At 41.6% G+C, this 27,217-nt stretch overlaps 1 protein-coding gene across 3 annotated transcripts in view; it reads right to left on the bottom strand.

Moving 5' to 3' along the window:
• Positions 1-3,854: 3,854 nt before the first annotated feature.
• diaph1 (diaphanous related formin 1) overlaps positions 3,855-27,217 on the bottom strand; it is a 102,562-nt gene continuing 79,199 nt past the window's right edge. For all 3 annotated transcript variants that reach the window (XM_030106942.1, XM_030106950.1, XM_030106934.1), the window contains 10 exons: positions 23,582-23,680; positions 23,371-23,465; positions 23,067-23,168; positions 22,255-22,494; positions 21,865-21,994; positions 21,528-21,652; positions 20,936-21,100; positions 20,319-20,451; positions 15,928-16,017; positions 3,855-6,105 (listed from right to left, as the gene is read on the bottom strand). In XM_030106942.1, coding sequence (XP_029962802.1) covers positions 5,918-6,105; positions 15,928-16,017; positions 20,319-20,451; positions 20,936-21,100; positions 21,528-21,652; positions 21,865-21,994; positions 22,255-22,494; positions 23,067-23,168; positions 23,371-23,465; positions 23,582-23,680 — 1,367 coding nt within the window. In that variant the 3' untranslated portion in view covers positions 3,855-5,917. The remainder of the gene's footprint in view (positions 6,106-15,927; positions 16,018-20,318; positions 20,452-20,935; positions 21,101-21,527; positions 21,653-21,864; positions 21,995-22,254; positions 22,495-23,066; positions 23,169-23,370; positions 23,466-23,581; positions 23,681-27,217) is intronic.

The following is a 27,217-nucleotide window of genomic DNA, read 5'->3' on the forward strand; positions in this document are numbered from 1 at the left end:
GCGGCCGAAATACTTTGTTTACTTCCAAGAGGCGTAAGTACGTCATGGTCGCTCCCTGCCCAATCAGAACACTTTGCAGCCCCCAGCATAAATCATTTAGTTTTTCCCACATAAAGAAGGATCCCATGAATATAATTTGGAATTGCTTAATTCAGAATAAAATGTTGTGAAAACGCAACTTTTTGAAAATGATCCAAATCTGTAAATGAGGGAAAATTCAACATTTTCTGAAATGCTGCCACTACACATGTGCCCCACAGCCATTGTAAATATTTCCTCGGCACATATGTAATATCCATGAATAGATGGGCTTGGTAGTTTAGTTGTGAAGTCATGATGGCAATCCAGCTTCATCATCTGTCTATATGAGTGTCTGTGTACTTGCTATTGTTAATGCTGACAGTTTCAGGAGAAAAAACAAACAAACACCAGCATTGGGCATGCATGCTAACTACATCATTATCAGTGTTTCAGCCATTGCTGTGAAAACGGAAACTTTCCTGAAACAAGAATGCAAAAATGATGTGTCTTCACTTAAAATGTTGTGAGATGGAGGCCTTTCCTGGCCTTGATTTTCCATGACGTAAGATTTATCATCCAAGAGTTGTTTTTTTTCTTTTCACTTACAACACTTAAATAATGGATAAACAACCATAAACTTGCTTCAAATATGAGCTGCTCATGTAAATGTCCTCTGATGGAAATTCATTTGTAACCAGAACTTACCACTTCATGAACGCTTTCACATTCCCTGGTCACTGTTGCTGAGTGCTGCTGTGACGCCTCCCATGCTGCGTTCACGTGATTTCCAAATGCTCCTGTTTCCTGACTACACGTGCTAAGTCAGTGTTCATTATTAGATTAAATAAACCACGTGCAAACATGAGGTGTTCATATACATTTTTTTTTTTACAGTTGAAAAAGTTTTGCAGACAGCTTTCGTAGGAATTTCAAAGTTGCAGTAGTTTTAGGAACACAGATGTAATGGTGCGTTCATGAAACGGAAACTCGGGAATTTGAAAGTCCTGTTTTAATTTCCAAGCAGCCAAGAAGTCAGTGTTCCAAACATCTACAAAATATATGATTAAAAAAATCTGCAACACACTTGAAATGATTGATTTTGTGCTGGGATATCACAAGACAGCAGAGAAATTTCAGTGAATCTTATCTTATGTAGGCTTAGTTCATAAACTGTGACTATTTCCACATTAATGTTACAATGCTATTAATTTTGCCGTGCATTAAACTTCTTTACCCATGAAAATATATAAATATTGTCCTGTGGAATTATAATGACATTTCGCCTAGTTTTTATATCCTTCTCTGGTCAGAAGTTATAAGATTCTCACTGAGGATGTTACTGTTCCCAATATTACCACTTACATGGAAAAGTAACCATCTTTCTAAACCATTTCAGTTTCGGACTCTAAAATTGACCTTTATCCTCTTGAGCAAAGATGAACACTAGTGTTGACAAATTTTCACCAAAGCTTGAACACATGCATGTGAGAAAAGAAAGACAAACCACAGAAATGCAGAAAAAGTCCTGATCCTTTTAATCTTCCTGGGATTGGGATCAGATGTATGATACTCTTGAGTTCAAAGAGACAGGAAGTATGACAGACACATAAGGAAATGAAGAAATTATGCACAGACACTATTAATCACAATGTCCTTTAGCATGCAGTCAGAATTGTTTCTGCCTGATGGCCTGCACATGTACGCACACATAGAAAGAGAGGGAAAAAAAAAAGGTCGTAAATGATGAAAGGAAGTTGGGACTTTCTGGTGAAATTAACAGGGCTGGTTAATGAGGTGAAAGGATGCCAGTATCACTTTTACTGAACGGCAGAGCCAGAGGGAGTTCAACGTGTTGGACATGAAACGGACTCTGAAGACAGCGCCATCTATTTCATGACGACTTTCACTTTGCATGAGGTTGCATGATCACTGTGTGCATTTCAATGTTTGATCGGGAATTAAGAAAAAAAAAAAGAACATGTTTCACTCCTGAAATCTCAGTTTTTGTTTTTTTGTTTTTTTTTTGCAAAGCTTTCACAAGATATGTATTCAGTGACAACAAGGCCTTGGGGTTCGAGAACCCTCCGAATGTGCTCAACCTGAGCTACTTTACCCTTGAACCAAGTTGTTGGTGCAGCTTTCTTTGGGGACTTTACTGTCTAATAAAAAAAAATCACTGAGTTCAGCTGTCATGAATGAGATGTCAAAGACCTAGTTTTACCAGGGACATTAATAACACCGCTTCCACTTTACAGGTGCATTTAAAAGAACAGTAGTCCCTGAGAATACAGCGCTAGAGATTCATGCCTTTCTCTTTCCGGTTTGAATAAAAAGCAGATGCAAGAGATTACAGTCTGAACAAGCTGTAGCCAACACGAATATCCTGTCAGTGAAATATTTAGGAGATGTGGGAACATTTTCAGACTCTGACAGGCATGTGTGGTACAGCAGAGTGCTTCTGAGATCCTTCCACCACTGGCAGTCAAAAGCAGCAGGAGAAATTATTTCATATTTTTATGAGTCAGTGTAGTTTCCAAGAGAGCAGATAAGCATATATATAGATAAACAGCATTTCACACTTTTCTTTATAGAGCTATGACAAAACTGCTGTGAGTTGTGTAAAAACATAGAGCTTATATTTTTAATTTTGTGCTTTAGTTGGAGTTGCTCAGCACCTGAGACCCTCCCCAAATTATGCCAGTTCAGTCACTAATCTAAAGTCTTGGAAGCGGAGTAGAGACACTTTCATGTGCTTATGACATTTCCTGTTTTCATGAGTTGTTGAGCTATTTTTCTGACAGTGTGTTAAAGGACTCTTTGTTTGAGATCTAAAAACACTCCTGTTTACAGCATTCGCAAATGACGTGGTTGAAAAGGTTATGGCTTTAAAGCATTATATCCAGCCCATACACTAGTGTAATGGGAAATCGAGTCACTTCAGTGGGACAGTTTGCTCTGTGTGAGTCTGTTTTTGGGCCTCACTGAGAGTCTGTGGGGGGGGGGAGCACATGAAGCTAACTGGTCATTTAAGTGCCGGTTGTGTAAATGTTTGTGTTTGTTTGTTCTTGTAATGAACTGGTGACACCTATCGTTAGCCAGTAAATGCTCCACCAGGCAAAGACTGACTTGGCTATAAAGAGGCCTTCCACCATGATTGAGCGTGAAGTATTTGGTGATTTAATGTTTCTACCTTGAAAATCATCTGACTCTTTCAAGTTGGTGAATAGTTCTGGATATTTAGATATTTTGAAATGATGAACAAACCATTCAAAAACTTGGTTCAATGTTGAGAGAAAAGCAGTGGTTGGTCTTCAGAAGTGCCTGCAGCTTTTCTCAGAGTTCATGCAACCTCATATCAGACTTGAGAGCAGAACACAGTGCAGTGATCCGAGGTTAAATGTTAATGTTTTTTCTTCATGTGAAGTCGCTAACAGCAATGTGTCCCCAGGAGTGACGATGTGCTGGCTATCAATACTGGAAAATGTCTCTGGACGGCCTGGAGCCTCGGGAAATCCTGGGATTTATCTGTAAAAATAACTAAGTCCACTGTTGATTCATTCTGCGGCTGCTTCTTGGCAATAAAATTATAGCACAACAGCGTGCAGAGCCTGTCTGGTATTTCACTGCAGAATGTGTTTACATGAGAAAAAGCAGAGAAAAAGAGAGGCTCCATCAAACGGGCTTCAAAAGAATTTACATTGGCAAAGATACAGGAGTGCAACTGAGCTGGTAACCCCATACGAGCAGCAGCAGATGACACACACACTCACAACCAGCTACATAAAAAACAACACACGAGCAAAGAACGACCCGATGGACTCAGTAAATTACTTAAGACATTTTTAATGGTTCGGTGTAACAAACAGAACGACTGTGTGCATTTTTCTGTATATAGCAAAGAGCATTCAGGGAAAAAAAAAAGTCTCATTTCAAATACATTAAAACGGTCAACCATAAAAATTCACGTAGGGGAAAAAAAAATCTCTTAAAAAAGAAAATTATTGAACAAAAGGAGTAACTCAAATCAGGACAATTATTCCAGTGACATTTATGATATCTAATTACCGTCCTCTTCTGAACCGTTGTTTACACAGTCATCTGGATCTGTACACCTGATGACAGAACCGACTGAAACCGCTGTGGGTTCAACTGAGCTATGACATTTTGCGTTTGTGAGCACTTTCAGCAGTATTTCTGTTATGAGATCAACAATGACAATGGTTTCTACACCTCCCATACTGCAGCTTTTTTTGTTTATGGTGTTTTAAGTGCCATTTGTTCCAAAGACATACAGTTTTCATGAAAGATGCCTTAAAAAATGCTGGTGGGGAAACAAAAAAGAAGAAGAAGAAAAAAAAAACAAGTGCCGAAATGCTTGAACTGTGAGAATTTTCCCTCTTTAACCGTCACGGAGGTGCACGACACCGCAGTGCACTTTGCATAGGAATAAAAATTGTGTGAAGCAGCTGTCTCGTATTACACCACAACACCATGGCAACACGTATGCTGATGGCAGATGAATACAAATAGAAGCAAGGCCAGACTCACGGAAACTACAATTGCAGTTCAGCGAGAAGGGAAACTGGGCGACTGACACACAGACACACGCATGTACACACTCTCACAGACGACTGAACGAACACATACTCGTCTCAGCAGTTTTTGGGCAGTTTTCCAGTGCGCTATCGTCAGCAGAAAGACCACAACGCTGTTCAAGAAACCGAACATTTCTGACAGCATGGCCAGTACCATACAGTAATTACAGATGGCGATACACATGCACTTGAACTTGCACGCACATGCACACACACACTCGCACTTTCAAATCTAACTACAGACTACAGAACTGCTTCACACCCACAATTCTTTCACATACAAAAAGAAAAAGAAAAAAAAAAAAACGCACAGAAGCCCTCGTTTTCAAGGAAACACCCTTTTTAAAGAGGGATGTTATTTTTTGGTTAGACTGCATGAAGAAACCCTTCCCATCCTATCTGACTGAACTCTCAGGTTTGTAGGAATGATAATGTTCATGTGTGGATGAATGTATCCTTCATATAGCTGCTGCGGGCACATATGGTGATAAAATTATAGTCATAACAGAAGTGACTCCCATTTTTGTATTAACGCTTATGCGCAAACCAGTGAGTTAAATCATCCCTTCTCAGTAAAAAAAAAGAAAGAAAAAAGACAAAAAGAAAAATACTGAAAGATAAATCAAGTGATAAATGATGCTGAAGAAGTGTTGGAATGGTCAACATGCTTCTACAATGCAAAACTGCGACTGAATCAAGCCGATAAGTGAAATGACAAGACAGGATTTCTATTGGTTGGCACTTTTTCCAAAATATATCAAAAATTATATTGTTGACAAAACAAAAATGTACAGTATATTAGACTATTACAAAGCCGTATTATCAGGTAAAAAAAAAAAGAAAAGAAAAGATCTAAAGCGCAAAGTGATCTTGGCTGGAACGTCTACATAATATAATCTGATCGATCTGCAGGAAAATTCCAGACAACAGTGAAAAATAAGTGAATCCCTGGGAATCGAGTCTTTGGAATGATTTTAGATGCCTTTCGATTGGCGACAGGTGAATCACAGAATGCAGAAATATACAGAAACAGAGTGATACAAAGAGAAATGTGCATTTGAAGAAAAAAAAAAAAAAAGAAAAAAAAAGAGAATTCCAATGACATTGGAGAGCCCCGCATGTCGAGCTCTGGCTCTCCAGCAACACACAATCAATGCTATTCTGAAAGATTTGCAGAGGGGCCTGAAAAGACGTCTTCGTTAAACTCATCTCATATTGATATTGGCCGATGGAATGTCTTCAAGAAAATCTGTTCAGATATCACTGACCGCATAGGTAAAAACACTTTTCAACCTGGGTGCCTAACTTGAGCGAGGAGCAGCCCTCTCCAGTAACTCCTCCAGAGATTCCGCTGCCTCAGGCTTGGCCTCTTCCCTCTCCTCCATCTTGAGCTTTTTAGCAGGACCTTTATTGGATGAGGGGGCGTCCTCCTGCATCAACTCTTTGGCCAGGATGTTGGTCACTGCATGGCCAGCTCGTCTGTGGTTGGCTGGCGAAGAGATGAGGAGAAAAGAGTGAGTGACACAAACTTCAGGAGATCAGCTGGTGTTTTTATCCTCCTAAGTCCATACAAATATGTCAGTGCATGCCATGAAGTGACATATTCGATGAAAAACACATGGAATTAAAACAACAAAAAACAAAAACACATGCTAATTAGTCATCCACCACATCAGCAGCTGTTCCTTCAAAAAGGAGAGTTTGATTAGTGAACACAAAGGTCACAAGCTTTCACGTACTCATGGCGTGACAAGTCAGTTACTCAGTACATGTCAGTCCTCTCGTTGATTTCTGACACACCTTTCCATCATTGAGTGATACAAACATATTCTTACATCCAATTGTGCCCATTTAAGAAACGCTTTTCTTGTGTGCGCGGGGAAAATTTGCATTTTTATTTAACTTTGGAAGAAAGAAAACAGTCGCGCCACTGCCTCTAATAGTTAAGTGAACAGTGTGTACAAATGTCATACAAATACGCAAAGATCATCAAGTGAGAGACTGACTGCCCATGCATGTTAAAAACGACAAGTCACACATGGAGACTCTTTTGCTCTGAAAACAGCTTCTAAACCACGCGTATAAATTAAGAATTGAAGGATCTGCATCGGCACGTCATTCGGCCAGAGTAACCAACACAACCATGTTGGCTGAGTTGGCACACACTAGTTGACGGATGGGACGCTGCCACACACATTGTGCAAGCGATAAGAAAGGAAGCCAGGCTGTCGTGGCTGTGTAAAGTGCTTCCACACCAGAATGAAACTCCATTTAGTTACATTATTTTATTCCTTATTCCTTCCATCACGCCTTGATTCCACTGACTGGTGTTTGGTCTGACCTGAAGCAAACTGCAATTCAGAGAAAGACATACGTCTTTGTACTGGATGATGAAACAAAATGGACACTCCCGTTTGTTCCTTCAAAGACACACATGCATCACCATGACACACACACACACACAGAGTTGCACGTGCACTGTGGATTTGTATGCATGTATGTGGATTAGTGGGTATCTGGAGCAAATGATGTCTGTCAGATAAAACCTAACATGATACTGATGAAGGAGAACAGGAAAGGCTTGCAGGATGGAAAACACTTGTGAAGGAAGAGGAAGAGGTGTTGTGGAGGAATGGAGAGGTCAAGGGGTAAGAAAGAGGGATGAGACACCATCAGGGGCAGGATGATTCATGTTGTGAGAAGATTAAAGAGGCTGAATGAAAATGAGGCGAATATGGATGAGAAGACTGAGTCAGAGGGATGACCTCTGAGAAACGACGAGAAGCGGCAGAAATATTTAGTAAAATAAATCTTGGGAACCTGAGAACGCAAGTGGGGAGAGATAAGAAACAGGGAAGGAGAGAGGAATAGAGGGTGACAGATTGCGCCCTGAGGATGTTGTCGCTTTTATTCTTCTACCTGCTTACTGTTATTTCCTCTCCCACGCACGCACGCACGCACGCACGCACGCACGCACGCTATCTCTCACTCCCACCCTCCATCCTTTACTGCTCCTGTGTGGGAAGACAGCTGCGCAGCAGCGGCCATTTTGAATTATATAGGTCAGTGGGAGATTGTGTTTGTGTGTTTGCTGCAGTTTCATGGCTGCCTGTAATACACACATTTTACTTGTCAAGCATCAGCAGAGGACAACCTCATCGTGAACACAACATTGCTGGAATGTTTGAGGCGAGCAAACATGCAAATGAACCATAATTAGACAAACAGCACACACAGACTTGTCGCATGGTTCAGACAGGAAAAAAAAAAAAAAAAAAGACAAACACACAAACATGAAGTTACCGAGGTCTCCAGAATTAGCTCTGACAAGGAAACAATTGAGTCTGTGGAAAAAGAAGGATGATGGTTCATGGTTAACTTGTCTTTGTGAGTCTCAGCTGGACTGATCAGCACAGACAGCCGGGGTGTCGAATTAACACCCCGAGTGAGACAGATCTCTCTTCATCATAAACGCCAGGACACAAGAACACTTTCTCTCATTCTCGCTCAACTCTCACGGTCCCTCTGCATCTATTTCTGTCCATTTCTAACACCGGTTTTACTCATAAACTTACTAATTAGACATTATGCAAATGACCCAAAAACCGAGAGGAGTGTGTTAGTGTGGCTGTTATGTGAGAGAGAGTGTATGTGTGTGTGTGTGTGTGTGTGTGTGTGCTGCGTTTGTCCTAAAAATTCCAAGCCGCAGAGAAAAGCTCTTCAAAGGCTGTCAAACTGAGCTCTCCTCCTCCTCGTCATCTCCCCTCAGAGTGAAGAATGAGAGGAGAAAGAGAGACAGGGATAAGAGTCAGGATCAGAGGGTTGTTGCAGTGGAAAGCAGCATGAAAAAAAGATGAATTCAGAAACCTGCAGAAGTAAGAAGTGAATAATTTTTGGAGCAAATGATCCTTCATAGGATCTACTTAAAAGCCTGAGGTGCAAATTCATAACTTGACTGGAAAGACTTGAAGGAGCACACACAAGCAGTTATTTCCCAAAATGATGCTACATATATCATCCACTTGTAAAACACACTGGGGAATTTAATTAAGATTGAAGTTTTTTCTTTTTCTTTTTATTCAACAAAAACAGTTAAGGATCTAAAAGTAGTCAATCAATTGAATACAGAAGTCTTTCAGGCATTAACTTAAAAACGGGACAAAATTATGTTCACAAATGCAAAGTTTGACTGGATTGGAAAGAAGATGGAACGACTCCGGTCAGCACGAGCCAAAGAAGTTTAAATGGTTCTAGCACAGGCTGTGACAGGTGTTAGGACGGCCATTCACTTGCAGAATTGCTTCACTGGTATGTGAAACAGACATTTCGGCAGCTGCTTGGATTCATTTATACAAATTAGAAATGATGATCAGTTTTCAGCTGGGGAAATGTCAATTTGTTGAGCACAACAAACAGTAAGGTATGGGGGTTGTATGAGGTATCATGTGGTTTACTTACATCTTTACGCAAGATGTTAAAAAATGAGAGGGCCAAGTCAACAGGACAGAAATGTAATCTTCTTGCCACATTTCAACTGGGCCTAAGAGGTTTCTGTAAATAGTGCAATGAAGAAATATTCTCCCTCTGTAAGCTTGGCTTCTCTCCAGGTATTCCTGTTTCCTTTCACAGTCTAAAATCGAAGGTCTCTGTGTTTGCTAGATGTGGTGGTGACCTGGTCTTGCTGCACCTTGCCATGGCCCAGTCTGCTGGGATTGGCTCCATGCCCCTACGACCACGAGTTGGAGAAAACTGTGTACGGGATGGATGCATGACTGGACGTTTCTCCTGTTGGCTCAAACTACACGAGCCAGACTTCATCCTACACACACGAGCCTTGGCTGCCTGTGACTCAGTCTCCAGTTTATCAAATCTTCTTCCTTGGACTACTGTTGATAAATACTGACCACTAAAGCCTGGATACACCTCAAAAGAGTTGTGGCTTTGGAGACGCTCTGACCCTGAGGTCAAGCCATCACAATCCGGCCCTTGTAAAGCTCAGATCACGGAAATCTTTATACTTCCTCTTTTTTCCTCGAAATGCGTCAACATTGAGGACAAAACATTCAGTAATATATTCAACCCATTTACAGCTGGGATAAATAAAATGGTAGGTTTCCCAAGGAGCTGCTGCGGGAAAAAGGCTTTGCTCATGGACCTACAGTGGGGACCTACCAGCTACGGGATTTGAACCGGTTCCTAAAGCCAGGAGCACTTCACCAACCTCCAGGCCACCACTGTCCCTCAAAAACTTTACTGTGACATGTTACAAGAGCAGATGTTTTTCTTCATTGCATTTTTCTTTCAGTTTTAAGTTATATGTATGTAGAGATGACTGACAAAACACTCAGCTGTATTCATTTTTTAGACACATCTACGTATTAACGTCACCTTTTGGTAAATTTCACATGTAGCTCCTGGGAGAGCTGCCCTAAATTTAAAAAAAAAAAAAAAAAAAAATGCAGATCAGAAATTAATTCTGAATACTGACCCACGTAAGTGACTGACAGTCAGGATATCTTGGCCTCTGCTGCATTGACTCAAATCATTTCTCATTTTCTCTCCAGCAAGTCTTTTACCTTTGCAAAAAAAGCACAACATCCGTGTGGTAGCTGTGCACCACTTGGCACAACAAACAGGAAATTCTCAGCATGTATGTTGCAAACACATGGCAGCTCCAGTGTTGACTGAATGACGCATGCAGATGGCATGAAGCATGTTGGCTGCAGCAGCACAGAGAAAAGCAGCGTCTACTGATGGACAGGATAGTGTTTTTGCACAGTGGAGCCTGGTCAGTGGCACAAAGACTGTGGTGAAAAGATCATCTGTAAAACATTACTCTCCAGGACACCTAATAATTACTGCCTGTTGAGGGAAAGAATGCTTTGTTGTACAGCGAGATCCGCTTCACTTATGAAGGGAAAGTACAGAAACGGTGAGAAAAGTGAAGAGAATTTGCAGACAAGCCAATATGGGATCAGGAGAACAACGTAGAGCGGCTTTTCTGAAGTACATGTAATCAGCATGTCTTCTTTTACTGTAGGTTTCAACATCTTCCTCTCATACTGACATGGGATGTTAGTGATACAACAAGAAAGCTGCCATCTTTGATTTCCCCTTGTATCGCACATTGTCAGCAGTAAATCCACAGTCACATGATGCACAATGTACAAAAACTGCTACAACCACACTGTATTTGCAGATGTAGGCTGAACCTTCATCAATCCCTTTAACTTAGCAGAGACTTGTAGCACCCTCTCCAGGCTCCACGGGGTAACACACTGCTCATCTGCACTGGAGGACTGTGGGAAACGGTGACGTCATCCCATGCAACTGTTGGCTAGTGTCTTTGAACCGCTATTGATGTAAAAGGATGGATTTTATGTCACTGAATAGGTCCAACTGGTGTGTGCGTGTGGCTGCCCTTCATTCTCGTAGAGAGAGTTAAATGTGTGACGTGGCCACTGTTCCATAGATGAATTGATTGATGAGCACTTTGAATAATACCATCCTGTTGTTTGTACAAATCTGTGGCAGCACAAGGCTTTGGACGAGCCTTCATTGCGGCTCTTTGTCAGAGCAGACTGTCTGCAGAGCCAGCGTGTGCCTCTATTGTTGCTATGTCCTTTGCCGAGGTCTCTCTGTTGTGATTGGTGCTTTGTCAGCTTGGTGCTACTGTGATTGGTTGCTACAGCGAGGGTCATGACCCAGCAGATGGGTCTATAAAGAGTGTTTAGAGACATCATTCCACCACTTAAGTTGCTTTGAACACACTAGCACAATTAGGCAAGTGTAATCAATCTGGCAAGTGTGTATTTATATAAGAAAGCAAATACCGTTCTTGTGCTGCTGTAGAACTGAAAGTCAGAGAAGGTTGATGTTGTATTTTGGACAATGTGTCCTCAGGAATGCCATGTGCCTGTTGGGGTCCATGCATTAGTATGCGAACACGCATGTGTGCCTTTGTATCGGCATGCGAGCATCTGGTGTGTGTGTGTGTGTGTTTTGTCTGTATGAGATTTAAAGGAAGGGGGGAGGGCAGACCCACAGAGAGCAGACAGCTGAGCATCCCCCCCTGTGCTGTCTGCTCTTTTTACACAGACAGCACAAACTACACACACAGAGCTGCGGTGCAGGTCAAAGGTGAGGGGGTATATAGCACCGTAGCCTCGTGGCTACCCATTCAGTCACACCGCATGACACAATGAGCGTGACAACACACTCAATGGGCCCTCAGTAGTCTCTTAATGCACAGTCGGTGACGTGTGCAGTCGCTGCAGCTGTGAGGGGAGGGACACCAATAAAGTCTCTTCCATACTCAAAAGTCATGAATGAATTAAAAGTTGTGAGCTTTGTTTCAGGAGCATGTAAAGTTGGCATGAAAATGATTGCAGTGCCACTGAGATGCACTGAGTTTTAAAACGTGCTGATATAGTTTTGTTTTATTGTAACCAACTTTTCATCGTCTGCAATGCTGATAATCTGAACTTACTCTTATAATGTGCCATGTACCTACAATCAGCGTATCAGTGCAATGCTGTTAACTAACACTTATCTTAACACTGACGACATCCATGAATAACAGTCTAGTTGCCGTAATTGAAGAAGACTTGAAGTAACAGGTGCACAAACTTCCCTTGTGAGCCAGATAAGATGGAAGCGCATTTATGTTTTACCACCGTGATCAATCGTGTGCACTGATTAGCAGCAAAAAGTATGTTTTGTCCAGAATGAACGGGGAGACGCCTCAGGCTGTAATACTTCAAATTCAAAGCAGAGCAGGTCTTTTCTACAGAAATGAACAAACTTAGCTCCTGCTTTTGAGTTCCTGAGCAACTTAGAGGACATTCATTGTGGTCGGATATGTCTTATTCACAAATAAATGTTTCAACCAGCAACTTTCACACACCATCATTGTGAGCCACTTATTCCTCAGCTGTGTCTATTCAGAGGGAAAATTCAGGGGCTGAGTGCACCAGTTCTCTCCACTCCTGGTGAGAAGGATTGCGGCTGTGATTATGACTCCAGCCTTGGTGTGACATAGCTGTCATTGTCATTATGTCTGCAGTGGGTGAGCTTTGTTTGTGATTGTGGTTGTGACACATTTGTTTTAGTGACTGCGACACTGACTACAAACGAAGTTACTGCGATACTGCCCTCCTTCAGCAAGCTTTAGAAAAATCTGTTGAAGCAAATCCCTTTCAAAATCCCCACAAGGTCAAATACTAAAAGCTGGAAAAATCCATACAACTGAAACTAAAAATGAAGACAGCAGCTCAGGTCTGAAGAAACACATACTGCTAAAGTTTCATCTATCAAAGCCTTGCAGTGCAGTTGCTCTTACAGCAAGTCCATAATGATCTGAAGACAGGTAAAATCTTTTTCTGAGGCAATTCAAATGTATTTCAAAACAAATTGCGGTGGATCGAGTAATTGAAACTTGAGTTTTCATTCTATTGGCAAGATGAAAAGATCCCTGATATTTAGCTTTGTTTGGTTATTTATTGGACGAGTGAACTTTTTCCTGTGGTTGCAAACACATGAAATGAAATGGATTCTGTGACAACATGAAGCACACTGGCTGAAGCCAACTGTGATTCAATATGCTGGATAAAGAATTACAGTTATGATGGGCCATTGATTTTAACTAGTGTCTTGAAACATGATACGTCACAAAAAGTTAGGGTGAGCGGGAAAATTTTTCTTTAACTAGACTGTTTTTACTTATAGGGTCCCCTGTATTTAAAATGTACTCACCATTATTAGTTTTTACCTAAAACCTAACAAAACACAAAAAAGCGAAAGAATAATGTAATATTGTAATTCTATAATGAATATTTATCTGTGTTTGCAAACTGATTTTATATAGGTGCAGGCTATATGTCTCAATTTTTTAGGTACAATAAACTAATAACTAATCTACATGTGTATTTGAGCTTAGATGATGGACACCTGTTAACCTGGTCCCAGATTTATATTCAGTTGAGCCAGTCAGGATGTGCCTCCTCCGACAAGTTCAATGATCAAGAGCTCTGATTCAACCAGCTGCTCGAACATGTGTGCTCTAGGAAAGGCTCTAACTGAGTGGGTGAACAACTTCAGTCACTTCCTGAGTGTAGGAAGGATTGTGGGTAACCGAGAAGGAGCAGCCTTTAAACACGAGAGAAGAAAATAACCTTGAAACAAAGCAAAGATACAAACAACAGCATGACTTAGCAGCCTACAACATCTGCCACAGAAAATGTAAAAATAAGCAGTAATCGTACAACGGGGCAAGAGTGCAGACCCTAAACAGTAGGAATGCATAAGGCCAATCAATTTTTTTCCAACTGGCGAACATGAGCAGGGAGCAAAGCTTATTCTCCCCTATTTCCACACACATGTTCAAGTATTTCCTGTTAAAGAGTGTGAGGTGGCCAAATAGCACTGTGGATGACTGACTGAGCCCTCAAATGGGCCCCACTCTTTCTTCCCAGCTCCTGTTTCTCCCTCCTTTTCCCTGCTCACTGTTGCCGTCTCTAAGTTTAGCTTTGATGAGTGTTTGTGTGTGTGCGTTTGCTGAAGTGAACTTCCCACACACAATGACTTACTTAGTGTGACTCAGAAGGATTAGAAACAACACGTCTTAACACCAGTTTTATCTTAAAGCAAACAACCTATGTACACTTACCGAGAGAAACAACACAGAACAGCTTAAAAGACTGAAACAGAAGCATCTTAATAGGAAATACCATACAAAAAAATCTGAAATTTACAGACACTGTAAAAACATTCAGATCTACATGCAAAAAAAAAAAGAGAGATACACTGGAGGGGGTTGAGTTAGACGAACTTCAGATATTTCTGTTCGACCCAGCAGAGCTCTGTGGTGAGATGGATTGCTAACAATTCAGAGGCAGGAAAGGTCAATAGAGTAGGACTCGACTCCTGGGATATCTGCTCTACTTATCCTAAGCAAAACCTCTTGAAGCTGACTACAAAGCAGGAAGGGATCTGACAAACACTGATGGATCGGTGCCTTTTACAGATACAAATGACTACAAGTAGTTCAAACATAAAGGCAAATATTTTTAAAGGACTATAAACTATGCTCAGAGTCAACCAACCTGGAAATTCATAAGGAGGGAAAGAGAGACTACAAGGCAGAAAGAAAGGAAAGCAGTCTACCCTCTGGCTCTGAGCTATTCCACTCTGGAGCACTGCTTCACATCTGGCTTCTATTGAGAGGGGGGATTGGGTTGCACACACTCCACAGCCTTTCTTATGTGCAAATACTGAACGCGCGCACACACGCACACTAACTTTCTCTCACCCCTCTCTGTTAATGGGCGCCGGGCGCTTTTCTCGCTCACATTAGTTGCCTCATACGAGGGATCGAGTTACCAAGTTACAGCTCGGTTTGTGTTGCTTTCATTTTTGATCTTTAACATTTTCGACTAAATAAGCTGTGAGAACATGCTTTCAAGCACAAAACAAAACTACGTCGATAAGTAAGACACAGTATGGAGAAAAATAATAATCACATTAGTGAACTGCATCTCTGCAGAAGAACTGAAAAATATGGTCACAATGAGAACTTGTATAACCTGAGAGTTGTGCGGGAGCCTAAAAATTCTGGTTGGGCTATTCATTAATGAGAAAAAGTTCCATTTATTATGTGAAATTTTTTATTATTTATTTATTTATTTATTCACCTTTATTGTTACAGGTAGTCTCATCGCGACTCAGGGTCTCATTTTGAAGAGTGACCTGTTCAGGGTGGGTTAATTCTTTATTACTTCTTTAGAAGTTTTTTTTTTTTTTTTCTAATTTACTACCCTCATCAGACATGTTTCGTTATTGCACACATGCGTCGCCCATGTTCCGCAGACACTCTGGTTCACCCCTCTCTTACGTTCATATTCCTTGAATATTTCCTTATTCCACAGACACACCCTCTTCAGCTGCCCCTTTCTCGAGCGTCTCACTGTCCACGCCCACGGTCTCTCCCTTTGTTGTGCCAGCCTTTGATGGCATTTCCTATACCACTGTGACCACGGCCAGGGGAAATTTCCACAGCTCACAGCCATGCCACAGATGAAACGGAGACAAGAGAACATAAACAAATCTGTTGTGTGTTGACTGCAACACAGACACTGAGTGACAAAAGGGGAAGGAATGAATGAGTCTCATACGCGGCACGCGGTTCTGTCCAGAATGGTTACGACATGTGTGGAAGCAATAATGAGAAAAATCTGGAAAGGAAGGAAGCCATGAAACTTTGAAACATGTGCATGTTTGGTGAGGATTTACAACCCCACATGTGTTGAAGTACCTGCTTGGCGTGGACCTCTCTTTCTCCTGAAAGCAGCGCCGGACTGCAGTGCCTCCAGCAGGCCATCCATGATACCAGTTTCATCACCCTCTGTAAACAGCATCAGAACACAACATCAGCAATGCAGCAAACAGCAGATCAAGTAAACATGTGGAGCAATAAACTGTAATTTCTCACTCACACACCTATTATTTTAATCAATTCTGCTCTGACACAGTCATTTTCTTACCACGCAAAGGAATGATGGGTAGTTTAACTGAGCTCTCTACCTACTCCTCTTTCTGATGTGCCGACACACACGTGGGCAGAGGGGACATTTAACGCCCATGTTACCACGCTCGCAAATTAGCAACATCAACCTAGAAGGGCAGTGACCTATTTCATCTAGTTGTCACTGCTTGGGGCTACAAACTGGCCATTCAGAGAGACAGTCTGTAAAACACAGGCTTACTGGAAAGACACACCCACTAAAAACCAAATCCACACCAAAACACAAAAATAATGTGGCCAACTGAAGGAAAAAAAAAAAGAGACTGGAAATGATCTTTGTATTTGTCTATGTTTACTGGAACAATCAGTGCCCTCTTTGGCCTTGTTATATCTTTATTTACAGTTACATACTCTTCACAGCACTACTGGCTGGTGGTCATGAGTTAAAGGAGGGGGGGCAACACCCAAGGAGGGCACTCAATCTCTGTTTACATATGTGAGTGTTACCATGGTTACTTTAAGGGTAGCTTTCGGTGGCACAGCTCCACACTCAGGCAGATGGTTTTGATTACTTCTATTTAGATCTCAATGGAGAGGCAGTGGGGTGTTGGGGGGGAGGCAGTGGGGTTGGGGGTTAAAGGTTTATGTTGCCACCTCCTCTACCCTCTGAACACACACACACACACACACACACACACACACACACACACACACACACACACACACACACACACACACACACACACACACACACACACACACACACACACACACACACACACACACACACACACACACACACACACACACACACACACACACACACACACACACACACACACACACACACACACACAAAAACAACACAAATCCTGCAATAAGCCAGGAAACAGATGGCCTGCGGTCTGGCCTGTCACGTCAGAGAAAGTCTCTCTCTCACAACCCACAAGCCTTACATGGCTCGTATACACCCCTCAATGTCCATGTAGTGGAACTGCACAGAGAGCTCTGAAAAATGTAGGCCATGATTCCCCCTTCCGGTGACACACATATGGATCATTTCCACTGACACTAATCACATGAATGACTTAAACTACTGTCATGAGGAAAAAAAACACACACAAGTATTTGTGAGAATGTAGTAGAAGAACCAAACAATGGCCTAACTGTGAATCTAACATGCTGAACTTGATGAACACCCAGCTAAAACTGGTAAGCCCTGGGGTTTGTGCTCTTTATAACCTCAATAACACATCTCTGTAGTATTTTTGTATGAATGTAGCTGTGGGCAAAAAAAAAAACCACACACAGGTCTTTACAAATGAAGAGAAGTTGTACAATGTGTGATTTGTGAGCACAGAAATCAATCCTGTTGTGGTAATAATATACTCATTGAAACAGCATCAAAGATTGGTTGCAGCATTGGAAGCAGGACAAAGACTCCCACCACCCCAACACACAGACAGACAGACACAAACACACACATGCCAGGGCATGATATAAACAGCAACATACTGAAGACTGTAAGAACTTAAGAAGGATTAATTATTGTAATAGCATTAGATTGTGAGCTCTTAAAGTTGCCTTTCTGAATCCAATCTACTGTGAATGCATGACCAACATCTCTGTTTAACACACACACCCACCCACACACACCCACACACACAGGATTTTCTGTGGAGCAATAGTGCCCCTATTGGGTGTTCACACAATTGCTGAAAAGAACATGAATTGACCTTTTTTTCCCAGAGAAAAATTTAATAAAATGAATAAATTGAGTGGAAAAAACCCTTTGGGTGATTAGTTGCTGATAGAAACATTGCTTCTGTATGTCACAATTGTGTCATGTAACATAACAGCATAGCATAACAATCACCTGGTCTGAGATGTCAGGCAAACTGGGTTTATCCAGTTTAATCTTCTCTTGTACTTTGTGCCTTTCTCCTCTCTCTCCTCCCCATCCCCTTTTTCAACAGACAGCACAGTCTAATCCCCGTCAGAGCATCTGCTGCCCTGCCCTTCTCTTCTTCATCCTCCCCTCCCCCATATCACTACGCCTTGCACTCCTGCTCTTTGTGTGGAGCACGAGCACTCCTAGAGTCAGTTCCCATACCAGCACCTATGAAGCACACACCCTTCACCACAAGAGTAAAAATCTCCCATAGTCTTTTGCAGGCAGTACTGACACCTAGCTGTGGCAAGGTGGTAAAGTCAATGTTTAATGCAGTGTTGGCATATGTCCAAAAATAGGTTCATGGCAGCCAGGGGAGGATTTCACATTTCACAAGCAAGGCTGTGTTTATCAAATCAAACTGGAGCAAACATCTGACTTTCAACCACAGATGGTGAATGTGGACTGCAGGGCGTGGCAAGCTGTGCCACTTAAAAAGCCTCAGCCTATACTTGTAAACTCTATGAGAGCCAAAAAAAGAGACATTATGATTAGATTATCAACCTGGACAAAAACAACATAATCATCAGAGAATCTTTGAACAGCAAATTGATCACAATAAACACCATCACATGCTTCACACATGTGTCAAGTGAGACTAAAATGAGTGAAACTGCCTGACTCACACAGGAATGGCAAGGCCACAATGTTTAAACACACTTTGACCTTATGGGATTCAACAAACAACTGGAAATATCTGTGTGCAGAAGCAACTACTGAGAACTACAAGGACATACTCTTGTGATAGTTAGAGTGAGGACAAAAGGGAGAGATTAAAAGTGGGGAAAAAAGGGAGCTAGGAACAGGTTGGGGGACATTGGAGCACCTGCTACAAACAGCCATTGTATGCCCAACATCCTGTATGAGGGTTAAAAACAAATAGAGAACAAAGAACAGGTGTGTTCATGCTGGATTTGTGTATGGTTAAATTCAAATACAGAGGGGGTGTTGAATATCTCCAGGCTGCAGGGATAGTCAAATGCCACCTGTATGCAAATGATCTGCAGCTCCCTGATATGCTCATGCACAGTCATCGGAAGAGCACTATCATGTTCCAGCTGTGTCCATCTCTGCAGGCTGTCATAAAATTCTAACTAACCCCCCCCCCCCCCCCCCCCCCCCCCAATCAACAAGTGCGCTAAACTTTTGAACAGAGCCTTCCAAGTGGAGCATGTGTGCCTTTAAGTGTTCACTTCATGACTAACAGGCACAGAGGGGGAGGGAGAAGAAGGGTAGAAAGTGGGAGTCATGGAATAAAAGCAAGAAAGAGAGAAGAGAAGAAGCCAGCTGGAACATGGACCACTGAGAGAAAGGCCACAAAGACTTTTTGTGAGAGCTTCAGAAAACAGACACACACACATACACACACAGTTTGGACACACTTTGGCCAAAATAACACTTTCCAACTCATCAGCAATACCCAAGAGAAACATTCCGAATAGAAAAAAAGCACAGTAAATTGTAACACACAAAACGCTGGAGCACACAGAGGTTATGGCAAATTGTGATTGTGCGACAGCCGGGCCTCTGGAGAATCTAGAGATGAAGAATGTACTGGAAGTAGGTCACAGACAGAGAGACGGGGGAAAAGTGCCTGTACGGAACTGTGTGATGAGAGTGTCTGTAGGAATGAATGAGGGAAGATGTGTGTGTGTATGTGTGTGTGCGAGAGAGTGCTAAATGGGAGAAAACGCTTTAAGCACTTTTCAAAGTATAACAGCATCTCACGGAAGAGTGAAAATGTGTTTCTGCTGATAAAGAAATTTCCCAGTATATTAGTTTTTTATATATATATATATATATATATGTAAAGGGTGAAAACCTCATAGCAGAGTGAAACGAGGTCACAGTTCCTGGCATACGTCTTCCTTGTCCTCAGTTTATGTGGAGCTTCATTGTTACTTGTGGACGGCAAACAAGTCATCAACATTAGATTAACTCTGGTCTATAAATACTGAATTGCTGCTCCAACAGACACACACAGACACACACACAGACACACACACAGACACACACACAGACACACACACAGACACACACACAGACACACACACACACAGACACACAGACACACACACACACACACACACACAAAGAGAGAGAGAGCTCCTAAGAAGTGTGGACTCTGACTGCCCCCAACTGGAATTGACAGGAAATACAAAGTGAGGGAGCACCATCTCTCCCTGCTTCTCAGTCACACAGAGGTAAAGAGATATGATCAAAATGTGACCTGCGTTGATGTCCAAGAGCTGGCTCTTCTTGAGCTTCTCCTCTTTTTCCTTTTCAGCTTTTTCCCTTGCCAACTTGGCCCTCTTGATCTTCTCTTCAGCCTCTTTCCTCTTCTGATTCTCTTTCACAGCTTGCTAGAGGGGGAAGTGACAAAAGCAGGAATAAAAAATCAGTGTATGTATGAATAATCAATTTCAATTGAAAGTCTGTCCTAAAGATATCACAGTGATTCTGTAAAAATTTCAGGTGAAGGGCTAATCTGATGGGTGCATTCATAACTACTGATTAACTGCTCCCCTCACTAACTGGCAAAACAAATTATCTCATGTAGAGGCTCTGCCCATATGTACACCCAGAGTTACTGTTTAGACTGACAATATAATGCTGTCACTCTCTTTCCTTAAGTCAATATAAACAGGTGCATGGGCACCTGGCGTAATGTTTTCTTTTCAACTGCTGCCTTTTCACAAATGCTTGTGGATTTGTCTGTGAACATACTCTTAATTACGTTATGTATTCTCAAAGCAACGTTGAAAGTCACACCAGTCTCTCTTGTGAGCTCACTTTCTATTTTGTTCATTTCAATACAGAGAAGTGCCTGTGTGCACACACACACACCTGGAACATGTCTATGAAGGTTTTGAGGTCCCCGAAGAACTCCTCCACGGACAGTTTTCTTGGGTCAAAGACAAAATAGCCTGACAGATCAGCGTATTGCTTCTCCATGTTCTTATGCATCAGATCCAGCTTCTCATACTGCTCGTGGGCAGAGGTCACAAAACTGTGAAGACATTTTGTCAAGGTGCACAGATTCATAATGGGATTGGCATATTTTATGTTGCAAGGGAATATTTCACGTTAAAGACAAACAGCCAAAACTGAAAAATAACAGAAACAAGACTTGCATATATATATGTATATATATATATATATATATATATATATATATATATATATATATGTATATATATATATATATATATATATATATATATATATATATATATATATATATATATATATATATATACATAGACTACAGTTCAGTGTAAAACTAAGAAAGAAGGCCCAATGGTTATTCAGAACTTCTACAAAACAAGTTGACGTCTGTTCTACTCATTTTCTTAAGAAAACAAAAACAAAAACACAAGACTAATTTGGGAGCTTCATTCAAAATGACTATGGAAAAAAGATTGTATAAAGAGGATATTGACATCTTTTCCACAAACATGTCCTTGTCATTTTGTGGAGGAGGGAATGTCTCCAAGCTTTTCTCCAGGTCCTTGATCTGACGGCCCATCAGCTCCAGGTTCTTCTGAATAGTCTCTGCAGAAACTGTCATGGACAGAACCACGGAGAGAGTATTCATGAAAATGAACTTTTTACTGGGCATAAAGACACTAATAGAGAATGGACATGTATATCTGCTGTAAAATGTGAACCCACTACATCAGTTAGACAAAGACAATGTAAACAGAAACCAACAAAGAATGAAACTATGTAGAAAATCAGATTAGATTAGAACATGTGCTTCATGGGAAATATACCTCTGCTGGCCTTTTCTACATGGATGAGTTCTTCAGGAAAGGTCATGACTTCAGGATACTGCTCCTGGCACACATCGGCAAGAAAATGGAGCAGCGTCTGCTTCAGATCACCTGATTTGGTGTCCCGCAGCTGATCAGAAAAAAGAACTGATTAAAATAATGCACAGAAAGATATTTTTTCAAATACTGAACAACTTGAGTTAATGCACATTTTCTTACTGTTGTCACAGCCTGAAATAATGTTACGAGACTGACATTGCTGTATTGTTTTCTATCACTGTGTATCAACTTAACGAGTTGTAAATGACTTACTTCACGTAAGTGTTGCCCCCCCCAAAAAAAAAGTTTACCAAGCTTCTTTTATAAGTGTGTCACATATGCACAATTCACCTTGCAAAGGTATGATATGGAGAAGCCAAAGGCCTTCCCATTGCGAGATCCAGCATTCATGAAGTTGCCAACAAGCAGAGTGATCTGCAGAAGCTTGGCGAAGCTGTCACTTTTCATGACTTCCTCGCAGGCGGCCGTAACAGACACCACATCTGGCTTGATGTTGTTCAGCTGGTCCTCAAACTGCAGCTTGAAGAGAATGTCCCGAAGCCGTGGCATCAACATTTCCACACTGGACATCTGGAGAGACAAAAGAGAAAGGGTGGGTTTCAGATCACATCCTGGCACGTTTGCTGCCACATGGAGAGTGAGCGGGAGAGAGACAGATGTTCTCCATTACTCACATCTTTCCAACACTGAACAAAGGCATTTGTGTTTAACCACATTAGTCCTAGCATGTCTGCCCTGACAGGGCTGGCAGAATGTGTAGTTCTCACAATGACATTGCAGACCATTTATGACAGCTAAAAAATAATTTCTAAGTTTTTTGTTTTTTTTTCCTTTTTTACTACCATTTACTAGTGGTTATGGTGGTCCCAGGACTTCCCTAGCATAAGTGTCCAACCCGTGTGTCACATATTTGTGACATCGGCTTCTCAGTATCTGTAGCAAAACTCAAGAAATGCCAAATATTGAACAGCAAAACTAACGTAAAGAAAAGGCCTGAAGTAATTAAACACTGTGTTTTTACAATGAAAATCAAGCAAGTGACAAAACGCTGATTAACATTTTTGAATATTCCCGAGTCAGCAAGTAATGAAAATTAAACACATTATCTCAATGCAGTTTTGCGTGTGTTTTACTTTACTTACAACTACTCCAAATTGTTCAGACTCAGCCAAGTCATCATACTCGTCCTTCATTTCTCCCAGAGATTTCAGCTGCTTTTCTGATGGCAACTGCTTGATAAGGTTCTACAAAGAAAAGAAAACAAAAATATAAATAAGTTAGAAAGTCAAAGAGATGTGCAACTGAGCCTCTAACTGCTCCTTGACCAGGGTATTATCTATTGAAAACATGAAAAGAGATTATTTCACCGAAGACCAATCCCTACTGTAATATTTTATGGAAAAAACAACTGCAGTAACAGCAATAAGATATATCTGAGCTCCGCACCTGAACCATGGACTCTGTGAGAATCTTCTCGTTGACCTGCAAGACGGCAGTCTTAATCTCTTCGTATGGGAGTCGGAATGAGCCCAGGAAAATAGCTGTGAGAGCAAACAATCAACACAAGAACTCACTTAAAATTTCGGCTTTTGATGAAGAAAAATTGCCTCTACAACATTTTGTTGGCAAGTTGTTGGCATGAGGCCAGGATACGTACAGAGGTTCTGTGAAGACTTGGCATCCAGAAACTTCAGCTCCTTCACCTTCTTCTTCTGCGCCTGCTTCTTTTCATCTCCACCTTCTTGCTCTTTCTTGGCTGGAGAGGTGAAAGATTGGTGATAAGTTTCAGACAAGGAAAGAAGAAAGGGAGACAGTTAAAAACTCCATTCCTGCTGACTTGACAATGTGCATCAGATTTGAAAGAATGACAACAAACTGCAGTGATTTCAGCACAGTCTGTAGTAGAGAAAGAAGTGAATTAATGAGATGTACAGATGTGATGCTATGGAAAGTGACAGATTTGGCAGAGCGTTGGATTTTTTTCGCTTTCTCCCAACTGTGTGGTGTCATGGAGGTGTTGGGATTATTGCATGAGTTGCCCATGGTGAGCCTGAACTAACATGAAATATCTGTAACCCTGGAGGAAGCATGTCTTTGGGTTGTGTGAACCTTTCAAATATTGCCAGACACTTGCAAGCTGAAAGGCATTTAAAGCTTGAATCCGGCATATGCGTGTGCACACAGAACACTATGACACCCGACAGACACAGTTTGCATTAAATTGTTCTGACAAGGTCAGCATTGTGACTGAGAGGATGTGTCAGGGAGGGGGGGGGGGGGATGTGCAGGCAATAGATGAAAATCCACAGTGAATGAAAGATGAGCATTCACATGAGTTTGATCAAATAATATTGCATTGTACCCAGGAACATCAGCTGTATGGTCAGCAAAGTGCTGGACAGTTCAGAATTCAATATAATGAACCGTATGAACTCATGCAGTATGTTCATACCACACCACCAGAAAACCTGCAAACTTCAAACCAAAATAATTCATCACAAGAATTATGTTTTGGTGGACTATTTGCTGTGATATTGATGCATAAAGCATTGTTATAAATGTCAAAGGAACAACAAAAAAACAACAGGTAATGTTAATCAGCACATCTTCCGACAGTATTATACTACAAACCCTCCAATATTGCCCAGCCCTATTCACTTCTTCATATAGCCAAAAGAATGTCAACTGTAGGGGTTTTGTCTGTTTACTCTTCTCATAGTTCTGCTTTAAATCCTGCTGGAAAACAGAACAGCCTCTGTGAAGACCTTATCTCTGTGAAGGTCAAACAAGAGGAGGCCAAAGAGAGCAGAAGAGTACATTGTACTCCTTCTTCTCATTCCAATCTCACTGTTTCAAATCTTGACACCGAGCATGGTATTTATTGTTTTGCTTTTTTAAAGAACTCTTTTAAAGTCATGTCTCACATTCTTATCCTGTAGATAAGTTCTAACTATGTCACATAACCTTCAGGTCCATCAGTTCCTTTCATTCTCGACATTCAATAAGCTCTGAAACTAAGAAAAAAAATCCTTGAATTTATTTTCACAAGAGACAAGAATGCATTAGGATGAGCAGGATATGAATGTGACCTCGGTCTGTTAGACAAACAAAGCCAGAACTCACATCCTCAGCAGCCTACTTACATCCACAGGCCGGAGATCACCTCATGTAACACCATCAGAAGCTAAAATTATGGGCTTTGTAACTACAGGACATCCTTGCTGGACAGACTCAGCTGTAGCAGCGGAAAAGCAATAATTAAATGTTGTTAAGGACATTTTTGCGCCTGCATAATGACAAGTCTAACTGTTGTGTGCTACAATTAAGGTTTACAGAGTCTTAAGGTTTCTTTGGTGAGTGACTTTTATTCTTTCTGTGAAAGCTGTGTGAATATTGTCATTTCTAATACGTCTGGATTTAAGAAAAAACTTTTTAACATTAGAAAATTATTTTTTGCATGACAGAAGAAGCATGAAGACAAGCACTCTGACCACAGTCAATGAAACAGCAGAAGCAGCAATACAACTGACTCATTTGTTTATCCATCCATATGTCCAGTCAAGCCAAGCTTTGTCTACACATGAGAAGCCAGTCGGTTGAACAGTCTGTTAATGAGGCCCGGCTCCTAATGGGCTCCTCATCTCGCCACTCAGCCATTCATTCAGAACACACAGAGCAGGCAGTCAGTGGACTGCGGCCTTGACACGTTCCCCGGTCCCACTAAGCATCAGCTTCAGTTTCATTAAAATCCTCACACACAATCAGTGATCCGTTCTGGCTTCATCTTTAACAGTCTGCATTACATCAGTATTCATCAACAATGAATATCACTTCCAACGTGCATTGTTCATGCTGAGGGCAGGAAACCAAAGCAGGAAGGCCGAAAACACACACTCACACAGTAAAAACATCCATCTGGACATCTGAGAGGAAACACAGCAAGTCGCAGCTAAAAGAGTCGGAAGAAAGGAAGTGACAAGACTCAACAAAAACAAGTGGGGAGAGCTGAAGCAGTGAGACTGATCAGTAAAAAAAACTGTAATAACCCTTCCTGATGAAAGCACTGAAAGAAAAAGAAAACAGAATGTAACAACCATAATAAGCTTGATCCCCTTTTGTGCAGACATACCACTATATATACTACAGCACGACTAGTCCTTTAACCTGGAGTTTATAATCTCAAGGGGTGGGAATCCTTTTAGTCTGTGACAAGCACACTGACCTAGTGGCAGCATCATGTCACTGGGTCAGTGTGTGTGCGCGTGTGTGTGTGTCTCAGAGACAGGAGGCTGGTGAGGGAGCATGTGTGGATCATCACTAATGCCAGATGCGCTTTAACCAATAGAATCAGCCGTAGCTATGTTGTCATCATGGCTGATTCATAAAATGGGGTCTGGTGTACAGATTGTAAAATGGCTGCTCTGTGGTTTTCCACATGCACGACAGATTTTCATTTATGAGCAGATGGTGCCCCCAGTGGCCAGTATGAAGCACTGTATCACAGTGGTCTTAGTCATTGTGGGGGAGGAAAAGAGGAAAGGAGATGACTGAGGCAGAACATATGTGTGACTGGAGAGACACACACACACACACACACACAGACACACACACACACACACACACACACACACACACACACACACACAGTTTTGGAGTACTGCCATAACGTCTTTTTTGATAGTGATGGGACGCACACAAATTCCTTATTTGGAAAGCAAATCACAACTGACATTATGTAAAAAGCAGACACAGACAGACAGACACACACACACACACACACACACACAGACACACAGACACACACACACAGACAGTTCCGGGAACACCTCCCTCTTGTCTCCCCAACAGCTGCCTGGCAGTGAAAGATGATGTAGGGGGGGAAAAGTTGGGGGGGGGGGGGGGACCTTTGGTCTTTGTGTGTGTGTGTGTGTGTGTGTGTGTGTGTGTGTGTGTGTGTGTGTGTGTGTGTGTGTGCGCGTGTACACAAACACAGGCGAGTATTGAAATTCTTCTGGTTTTGACTTCTGTTTCTAATTAAGTGGAAAGATGGGGGCAGAGCAAAGACAGCGAGGAAGACTGGAAGGGGGAAAATAGTCAAGTTATGTTGAGGTCATTTGTCAATATGTAACCGTGTGTGTGTGTGCGTGTGCGCGTGTGTGTGTGTCTCCATCTGCACAAAGAGGAGTCTGTTTATCAGTCAGCAGACCTGAGTGTGTCCTTCACTCCCCCTCCTATTCCCTTCCCTCTCGTTCCCTCTTTCCTTAAAAGGAGAAATGTGTAGTTGAAGTTGTGT

Source organism: Salarias fasciatus, chromosome 2 (assembly GCF_902148845.1).
Source record: "Salarias fasciatus chromosome 2, fSalaFa1.1, whole genome shotgun sequence".
NCBI lineage: Eukaryota > Metazoa > Chordata > Actinopteri > Blenniiformes > Blenniidae > Salarias > Salarias fasciatus.